Source organism: Elephantulus edwardii, unplaced genomic scaffold (genome assembly GCF_000299155.1).
Source record: "Elephantulus edwardii isolate Elephantulus edwardi_28Jun2011 unplaced genomic scaffold, EleEdw1.0 scaffold00195, whole genome shotgun sequence".
Taxonomy (NCBI): Eukaryota; Metazoa; Chordata; class Mammalia; order Macroscelidea; family Macroscelididae; genus Elephantulus; species Elephantulus edwardii.
The window spans coordinates 369,463-380,022 of NW_006399945.1; the positions used below are offsets into that span (position 1 = coordinate 369,463).

At 41.3% G+C, this 10,560-nt stretch overlaps 1 protein-coding gene across 1 annotated transcript in view; it reads right to left on the reverse strand.

Annotated features, from left to right (window-relative positions):
- The window catches only part of CSGALNACT1 (chondroitin sulfate N-acetylgalactosaminyltransferase 1), a 147,524-nt gene extending 140,695 nt beyond the window's left edge, over positions 1-6,829 (reverse strand). The window contains exons 1-2 of the mRNA XM_006896973.1: positions 6,819-6,829; positions 4,061-4,925 (exon numbers count right to left, since the gene is read on the reverse strand). Of these exons, the coding sequence (XP_006897035.1) occupies positions 4,061-4,682 (622 nt within the window). The 5' untranslated portion in view covers positions 4,683-4,925; positions 6,819-6,829. The remainder of the gene's footprint in view (positions 1-4,060; positions 4,926-6,818) is intronic.
- Positions 6,830-10,560: the final 3,731 nt, after the last annotated feature.

Sequence of the window (10,560 nt, forward strand, 5' to 3'; positions counted from 1 at the left end):
CATGGCAACTGGATTTTATTTGTCTAAAGATTTAGCACAGTGGTAGCAGAGTCCGCTAGCGGTAAGTGGGCAACAGACATAAAATGGGCATAAAGATATCAGTGCCTCCACTTCATGCTTTAAGCTTCCCAGACAGCATGAGGTCTCGGTTGTACAGAGATTACAGAAAGTTGGTATTTACCGGGGCTCCCTGCTCTTAAAGTTTTATAGCCACAGTCAGCTCCTCTTGTTCCGAAGTTTATCTCAGATGCCCTCAAAGTCATCACTGTACTTCCTGGATCATCGTTTGGCTCCATTTTACCTTAAAATCAAGACCATCAGCTTCTGGTCTGCTCTCCTCACATCACTATTGTTAGAGGAGCATGAACTGCACAGAACGGAGACAGGGACCACTCACAGAAAGCAGATGGAAATCCTCCTATGAAGTCACACAATCAAAGGTTAGGTTGTAAAAGAAATAATAACTGGGAGAGTTAAACAATTCTGTGGAACTATATATGAAATCACAGCCAAAAGATGTGCCACTCATCAATTTTAATTATTAGTCTGTATATTCTAAACTAAAGGGATAAATGAACCACACCATAAAGAAAGGAATTTTCTGTTCACTTGAGGAGATAAACAGGCATCTGAAGGCATAGGATCAGACCACATCTCTCTATTTTTTTTTTATACCCAGATGGTTTTGAAAAATTAGCACTATTATGTGAGAATTCAAGTCAAAAATCAGTGCCAATGAAACATCTGGGGAAAGAGAAAAGGCAGCAGAAATTGTTCCCTCTGTATTTTAGAGATAGGGAATAATTAAATCAATAAAGATAATAAATAGCCATCAATATGGTATTCTCTCTCCACAAACTTCACAGAATTACGCAAAGTAGCTTCAGCCAAACCAGACTTATAAATAATGTATCTCAATTTCTCCTTTTAGAAAGGAGGATCCCAGAGGATAGTATGGTGACAGAACATCCCTCAAGAGATGGTTGCTTGGCAAAGTTGTGAACAAAAGAAGTCAAAGTGGTGCTTTGTACTTTGCTAGTAAGACAGGTCCACTGTCCCACTGGGTCTCCATGATCAAAACTCAAGAGGTCCTCAAGGGTCAGTTAGCTCAACCGCCTCCTTGAGGCTGCAATTCTGCCTTAGAACCACCTTGCCAAGTGGTCATCAGTGGCTGCCAAAATTCTTGTGGTGACAGGAACCCCACATTAATTCTGAAAGATCTCATTGCAGTTTTAATTATTTGAAAGTTACTCCTCACTGATCCTAAGATCAGTATCTTAGATCTGCCTTCCCTCTGACTGGCAGAAACTTTCTGGAATATTTCCTTTCCTATAAATTTTTTTAAAAACACATTACCTCAACAATCTTTTGTGCTAACAATAACAACAACAAAAAGTAGTGCTTATGAGAGTCAGATCTGTGTACATATACTTAGTAGTTTTTGTTTTTTCTTTTAGCTGTTGTTATGTGCCGTTGAGTGGCTGTGACTCATAGTGACCCTATGTATAAAAGTTCTGAAACCTGCTCTATCAGTTGACTAGATTTTCAGCAAATCTGGAATGTATGTGTGGATTTATCTGTCTTAAAATATAGATGGAGTGCTGTACATAAAGTAACACTGGATAACTCTGATAAGAAAACCAAATGCCAATGAATTCTTTGTGACTCCTGGCAATTGCATGTGAGTCAGAGTAGAACTGAGCTCTTACAGGGTCTATGTTGTTGGGTGCCGTCGAGTAGAGTACAACCCATAGCGACCCTATGAACAACAGATCTGAACAATTCCTGACACAGGGTCTGTGAGGGCTGACATTGCGGAAGGAGTTTACAAGTCTTTCTTCTGAAGAATCTGAATGTGCTCAATCCTCCAGGCTTGTGGGTAACAATCAAGCAAGTTCCTGGATGGACGAATTAGTTAACTCGCTCAACTACTAACTGAAAGGTTAGGGATTCAAGGGTATCTCAGAAGAAAGGTCTGGGAATCTAAACACACACCACCACCACCACCACCACCACCACCCATTACAAACCATGTGTGCTGTACTCTGATATACACAGAGCCACTATGAGTTAGAACTAGTGGCTGTAATAAGAGGACCTCCAAAAGAATACTGGCTATTTCTCAGGGAAAATAAATTGCAGTACAAGAGTCTTGTGCCTCTGCTGATTGAGAGAGACTGGCCTTATCATTAAGATATTATACACAGAACAGCAGGCAGAGAGTTCAAATACAAGTGCAAAATGAAAATCACAAGGGCAACCATTGCAAACTGCAAGCATTGATTTGTAATCAAGGTCTTTTGAAACTGATTGGTCCATGGACAGTTCTATGTAGCATACTGCAGGGTGAGTGGCAGCCAAGAATTTTTTGTTTAATGATGTATAATCAACCTCCACAGGTCAGCTCATAAGATAATACATGTGGAAATGTTCTACAAATTGTAAAAAGGCACTATAAAATGTGATGCTACATCACCACTGTATTTTGCACTTAAGAGTGAGTATTTGCTATGGGCTAGTTGCTGAAGTGATGTGTTGTTAACTTATAGACAGCATATTAATGAGCTTAAACAAACAAACAAACAAAACCCCCAGCATATGTGTACCCAAACTTGATTTTGCAAAGATTTCTTTACCAAGCTTCCAGGTACATGGAAAAAAGGGATATGAAACTAAAATTGTAAGAATTTATGTTTCTCATATGAAGTAGAAATAAATCTCTATAGAGGAAAGAGAATAAATAGATGGGTCTTAGATGTGATTAAAGAGCGCCTGTCTAGCCTGCAGGTTGACAAGATAATGGCTACACCAAAGTAGAAGGAGAAGTGGGCAGACACAGCTCTATTTCTGGTCAAGGTGACATAGATTCTATTCAGAAATTGGAAGAAAGTGAGGAACTACCTGACCGGAAAGAAGCCTCTCTCAAAATATTAGTTGACTGCTGAACTACTAACAATGGAAACACTGATAATACACTGAACAGCCTTCCAAGAAATTGCACATCATTCTTTCAAAATGAAGCACAAACAGAAAGGAACACCAGACTCTCTTAGGCCCAAGGACAAAGCCAGAGCCATTCATCTCAATAGTTTCCACATGTTCTGATGACATCGTATGTGGACTGAGGAGCCAGGCCTCCTGGGTTCAATTCCTGGCTTCTACACTCCCTAAGTGACCTAAGGCATTTATTTTTCTGCAGCTCCCTTTTCTCACCCCTCAAAACACACTGCTATTGATCAGACTGATTCATGACAGCTCTGCAGGAGAGGAGAAAGGCCTGTACACAGACACATTGCCTACAAGTCAGAACCAACTCTTAGCTAGCCTTCCAGCAGGTTTGCAGGGGCTACAAATGCACAGGAGGAGACTGCCTGTCTTTCTCACTTGGAGCAGCTGGTGGATTTGAACCATTAGTGTTTGTACTGGGAGCACAGCTCCCGAGGCAATATGCCACCAGAGCTCCCTAGAACTGCCTATCAGGTTTCTAAAGTTGCACATCTTGTCAAAAGCAGACTGCTGTATCTTTCCCCCACCCCCGAACAGATGCAAACCACCATCTTTTTAGCTTTTTAGTGCTCAGCCAAATGCCTCAACCACACCTTTTCCTCATTTCCTAAGAGGGCCATTATGAGGGGAAAAGGAATGAATTAATGTAAAGTTCAGTGCCTGGCCCATGTAAATGCTAGGATACATGTTCAATACTACTTTTCTCTCAGATGGTTATCTCATAATTACTAGACTTAGCCAGCTATTAGAAGAAATGCCTATTATAAGGAACAAAACTAAAAACTCTCATAATCTACGTAGATTGCAGAGTTTAATATTTACAGTTTGTTTTGTTTCATTTCACTATTAAAGAAAAAAGATAGTGATACTTTCTTCTGCCAAAGAAAGCCGTCCACTCCATGATTGCAGTTTCCATGAGAAAATAAATGGTATTAACATTAGTTTTCTACCTTTCCAGACATAACCCCCTCCCTCCCACTGGTGTTACCAGCCTGGGTGTCTGTCCCCCAGATGCCTTTTGTGGCACCTGCGCCCCAAGCACAAAAACACCAACCTTCGATGAAATCCGAAGCCGTGTAGGTCCGCTGCGGCGGGCTGCCCTCCACGGGGCTGTTCAGAGTCTCCAAGGCAGATTCGATGGCTTCCACCAGCTCATCGCGCTTGTCCTTCCTCACAGGCTTCTCCTCGGGGTGGCGGGTGAGGCCTGTCTCCAGCTGGTAGACTTTCTGCAGGGTGAAGCTGTCGAAAGGCACGGCTGCATACTCGGTGGCCAGCTTGACGCCGGCGTGCACCTCCGCCTTGTCCACCTGGGCGCGCAGGAAGGCCACGAGGTCCGCGGGGGTTCTCTCGGCGGCGGGGCCCAGGCCCGCGGCGTCGCTGGCGTGGTACTGCACGTTCCTGAGCTGCTCGCTCCGCTCCTGGAGCTCGTCCTTGAGCTGCGCGATCTGCTTCTTCAGGCTGCTGATGTAGTTGCGGTGCTGCTCCTCCCACTCCTGCAGGACAGCCTGGTACCCCTCTTTCCCCGTGGGGCCATTGGCCCGGGGCAGTCCCAACTGCTCATCATCGCCCTTCGGGGTGCAGGCCAACATGTAGAGAACGGAGATGGCACAGCACAAGAGCACAAGCAAAATCACCATCCGAGAAATCCAGGCCATCAGCCCCCGGCGAACCATCATCACTCAGGAATCAGCCATGCGTCCAGGCCTGGCGACATCCCAGAAGGCCAGGGCCCCACAAGGGCTTCCACGGACTAGACCACCACAGGTATGCGTTTTCCCATGTGCCTTCCATCCATTTCCTTCTACAATGGGCCCTGTCCCTTGAGGCCAGCCACCACACAAGGCAGATTTCCTCCTTCTGAAGGGCAATTTTCAAGGCAGAGGCAGTGAAGTTTCACATTCAATCCCATTGTAGCCTTCCTTCATGCAGACCAGCAGACATGAGACCTGAGAGAGACAGAAAAATTTATTCAACCTCTCAACTCACTTCCGCTGTAGTCAGCAACAGCCCTGCCATGAGATTTAGTATTTATGATAAATGATTAAAGAAATAATTTACAAATCAGAATACAAATTAGTATCTTCAATGTAATGTAAATAAAGAACAAGGGACACAGGGGGCAAAAGTCCAAAGAAAATATAGTCAATTTTGTTCTATGCAGGCACTTAATCAGTATATGCCAACAAAGAGTGTTCCACCTCAAAGGAACATAAATGCACACGTGCGCGCGCGCGCGCGCATACACACACACACACACACACACACACACACACACACACACAGCAACCCCCTCAGATTTCATATGTATATGCCTGTGAATGACCCCAGGGCACTTCAGTGCATTTAGCAATTATGCTAATATTTACTAGTGAGAATTCCTGTGTGCAAAATGCTAACAATACTTATCTCTGAATGAAAGGGTTAAGGGCAGTTTTTCTGCTTCTTTGGATTTTTCTGTATAAATACTACACAATGAACATATTTTGATGACTCTAAAGGGGAAAGGAAAGAAACACTTGTGCAACATTGACGTTGCAGGTAGAGGACAACACAAGGCCTTCTTTGCCAGGCCTGGCCTAGTGAAAGGGTCAAAGTGAAGAGAAATGTGCATACATTCTGGGCAGGGGCTAGAAGTCCATCCAAGATGCTTATAAGCTTTCTGATGAGACAAGGAAGCACCTGGAGGCTTGAATATTCACATAATAGTTAAGCAGTAAATGTGGATGATCACATCATTCAGCAGAGGTCAGGAGACAGTTGTTGCAATCAGCTTTCCAATTCTGCTTGCAGACAAGAGAAGAATGTGTTTGCCATAAAAAGTGATGTCATTTGGAGAAGAACAGAGGCCAGCAAAGTCCCATGAAGACTCAAATTCCCAGGCATATTTCTGCTCCAGCTTCTGAGAGTAATTCTATGTTCTCACTGCTCATCAAAAATACCAAAAGAGATCTCAAGGCTATTCCCTAAAATGCATGTGCTGCATCCTAATTCCAAACACCTGTTAACCAATGAGTCCACTTGACACATTTTCGCTATTTCCTCCAAGCACCTGCTCCCTCCTCTCACCTATCATGGACACTCCAGTAGCCCCTTCTGTTTTCAGTTTCCATCTTCTATAAATCCCTTTGCTCATCTGTCTCCCTTACTCATTTTAGCAGTACATCTATACAGAACTAAAAATTTCAAACTCATTACCATCAAGTTGGAAATGACTCATAGCATGGCTTGAAATCACATGAATGTCAGTTAAAAGACCAAAGCTCCCCTATTTATTACAAGTCAGGAAATGAAACAAGGCAAAAGCAGAATTAATGCCTTTGAATTGTGGTGGTGCTGCTGAGTATTGAACTGTCATGAGTTATCAAAAGAGCAAACAAATTTGTCTTGAGGGAATTTCTACCAGAACATTCCTTAGAACAAGGATGGTGAAATTTTGTCTCACTTATTTTGTGTATGTTGTCAGAGGGGGCCAGTCAGTCCTTGGGAAAAGACATCATGCAGAAAAAGGTGGAGGGTGAGAGAAAGACTCTCAAGAAGATGTGACCAACATAGAGGGCTTGAGCATGACAGACATGGTGAGGTTGCTGAAAGATTGGACAAGGGGCAGACCTATTGTTCACAGTATTGCAATGGGGGCATGGACTTTGATGGCACCCAACAACTACAAACTGTACAGGAGGTGACTGCCCATCTTTCTGCCTCAAAGCTCCTGGTGAACTAAAACTACCAGAGAGGCACTACCTTGAGGTTAACAGCACCGTGTCTGCTACACCACCAGAGAAGCTTCTATCTATATACATTTGAAAGAAAACCTCATGTGCAGGGTCTTTGTCTAAAACCTTATTAGATGCATTTTTTTAATTCTCTGTAGCACTTCTCTCAAAAACAAACTCCTTGAAATGCCAAATTTTTGCCCTTTCATAAAAATTTGACAGTTTTTAATAGTCCTAAAGTAACAATTCTTCAGTCTTCACTGGACCCATGAACTTAAAATTTCAAGCCAGTTATCCTCTAACTGTCTTATTATCTCTTCCATGGTTGGTCTTTATCTAAAAAGATTCTAGTTTCTCATCAACTTCAGGACCCTTGAGAAAAAGGAGAGCAAGAGAAAAGTGTTGCTTCTGTTATTCATTGTATATGAACATATATAAATAAGATTCATTGACTTTTCTGAATCTTCACCTAATCCTACAGCTAGCCATTCCTATTACACAAGAGAAGTAAGTGCCTCTTGTGGTCATCATAATGCTACCCAAATAGTTTCTTTTTCATTTTTTCTTAAAAATCCAACACTTAACAGCCTTTGTTCTCTTTCCTTTGGCCTCTGCTACAATTTAGAACAATACACAGTTATTAGTGCTAAGTCAAAAGTTCATGTTTAGCCCTGGAAGCCTTTTCCATCTGATGAAAATCTTAAGATTTATATAATTACTATAATTCTGTGATTAAAAACATCTCAGCTTTGGTATTCAGGCACCTTGCTGTTTCTAATGAAATCTCTCAGATGAACTCATTATAGCCAAGTATTAAATTACCAGTCAAGACTGCTATCACACTACTCCGCCAATTTAGACTTTTACTTGAAGAAGGTCGTCATTAGGAAAAAATAAGGGAGGAAAAAAGGAACACTCAGTGTAACTTATTATATTGTGAAAACTTAAAGCATGTAATCTTTGTAAAAGATTTTTACAAATTAGAAAAATAAATTTGCATAATACATCAAAACCATGTTGATAAACTGAAACAGTATGTATTAAGGTTATGATCAATGAAACAAAATGACAAAAAGAGTTTTAATTTTCTAAATCTTTTAAAAATATTCAGTAGTGTACATTTCATAATTATTTGGTATTTCACTCTCTGGGATGTGAAAAGAAAAGACCAAACCACATCTTTAGGAAAAGAGTATGTTTTGAGAGAGGTAACAGCCATTTAAGAATGGTTACAGAAACAAAAACTGCATCTTTTAACAGACAAAATATTTCCTAACAATTTCAGTGATCTGAAAGATGAACAGATGAAAGGCCAAAAAAAGAATTGAGGTCTTTGAATTGTGGTGTTGGTGAAAATTATTCGATATCCCATAGGATGCCAAAAGAACAAACAGGTCTGTCTTAGAAGAAATGCAACCAGAGGCAAAGACTGTCATCAACTCACATAATGTTGGCATACTGTAAAGAAAGGCCAGTCCTTGGATAAAGGCATTCTGCTAGACGACGAAGAAAGTCAACAAAAAAGAGTAAGACCCACAATGACGTGAATTAACACGGTGAATTAACTCCAACATTGAGCTCGAGTGTGGAAATATTGTGAGGACGGCACAGGATGGGGCAAAGAACTTTTGCTCTGTTGTTCGTAGGATCACTATGAGTCATAGTCATCTCGATGTCATCTAACAACAAAGTCTCATCAAAATGACTACATTGTACAACTCAAGAGCAGAACTTCAGGAGAATCCAAACTTTTCATCTGGAAGCACAGAACAGCAACCTTAGGAGTAGATGCCAATACATCAGCTCTGCCATGTACCAGGAGCAGCAGCTTGTTATGACATAACCCAGCCAAATGAATAGCCCAGCCACAAAGGCACCTTGCAATCCATCTCTCTGTGTAAAAGTACTGAGAGGATTTAAGAGTTAACATTTATAAAGTGTTTACAGATGTGCAGATGGAAAGTACCATGTAATTACCACACATTATTATCGGTTAGAGATGACAGAGAAAATACAGCTTTATCTGATCATGGCAGCATTGTGCTACTATTTAAAAAAGCAAGCAGCTATTCCGACCAGCTCAGTCTCTTAGAGAGTGGGGGTGAGGGAGAGGAAGGGAAAGAATGAAGAGGAAGAAGCACTCCTGTCAAGAATCAATTTTAGGGCTCACAGGAGAAGAGAGATAGATATTCGTAAGTTTTAATTAAAGAATATTCTGGGTGCTCAATGGGCTTCTTTTCACTTAAAATAAAAAAAATACAGCTTTAACTATTACTCTAATACTTTTCCTGTTCCTGTCCAAATTGCAAAAGATGCTTCTATGAGGTACTATGTCTAAAACATAGGGTTTATTTACCAGGCTAAAAGCAATATCAAAGTGAAATGCCTTTACAATCACTGTAACAATCTCTGGGGAGCAAACAGTAGGACAAAGTGCAATATTAAATAGAGCTATGCTTTCTAGAACCCACCTGGTATTAAACCTGCCTGAAACCAGAGTGTTCCAAAAATTCTTGGGCTCGAAACGAGGTTCCCAGTATAAACAGGAGCTCCACTTTACCCATCATCCTAAAGTCATACTGTTTTCCTGGGAGTAGAGGTAGAAGGGTTATTTAAGGATATGATCGTCTTTCTGTATTTTCTGAACTTTCAAAGCAGGGAGTTTTAAAGGCACAGTGGTCATGAGGCACTTTCAACCTTTGCCAATGGGTTCAACAATGGCCTAGGTTTCTATGAGTCCATGTGGATGTTGACTAATATCCTTGGCACTCACCCAGACCAGGCACCATCCTGGATTTTCTTTAGATCTCCAAATAACATAGCAAGAAACAATGGGTCAAAGTCATAGCTCACTCCACTGAGATTCTGTCTTCATTCATTCCTATACAAACTAATAGTTAAATATGAACTATGTATAAATTCATTGTATTAAAAAGTACTGGAGATGAAACAAAAACCACACAGGAAACTAGAGAAAATGGTGTCATGAGCAGATTTCTCATTCCTCTCCCCTGTCCCACGCAAACACCAAAGAAAGCCACCAAGGTTTATAGAATCAATATTGTAAAGAATTCTGAAAATAGCCATGGGTTGTAGCAACTGATAGAAAACTCTATTAAGAAAAATAAGTCTTTAAAGTGGTAGAATCAACTGGGTTGATTCTCAGTTGATGAGTCAACCAGCATAAAGCAGAAGACAGCACTCCCAGAAAGGGAGCTGGCCATTGGCTTTGGAGAGAGTAGACTTTTACTCTGTAAAGACTGCAGTAGAAGTGTTTTCTACTGGCTGGGGCCGCCTGTCTGCCTAGCTGAAGGAATGAAGCAAGTCTTTCTCTAGGTGTGGTCTATCTCAGAACTCACACAGAGATGGAAAGTGAAGGGCAATGCAGGAGGCTGGGAGGGTACACACTTGGAACTGAGCTATGTGACTCAAGCATGCAATTAATAACTAAGGGCTGAAGAAGATGCTAGCAAAAGGGATTTGAGTGCAGTTTAGAGCTTTCACAGGCACAAAATATATGGGAAAACTAAGATTGCCTCACACATGATCATGGTGGGAAGTTTTCCAGAAGTTACCTGAGTGGCAACACACAATTTGTAAAGATTTGGAGGAAGGATTTAGCTATTGTTTTCTTCCTCTCTACTATACTCTGCCTCTCTTCTTTGTTTTCTGTTTTGTCAGCTTTTTGTTTGGCCCTGAAGTACAAAGACGTCTCTTTCAAAACATTAGGTTAGGGAACTGAGTCCTTGAGGTCTACAAATATCTAAGAGGGGAGGCTTTGGAAAAACAGGCGAGGTGGTTGAGCAAATGAACTATTACAGCCTTCAACCATCAAAACCTA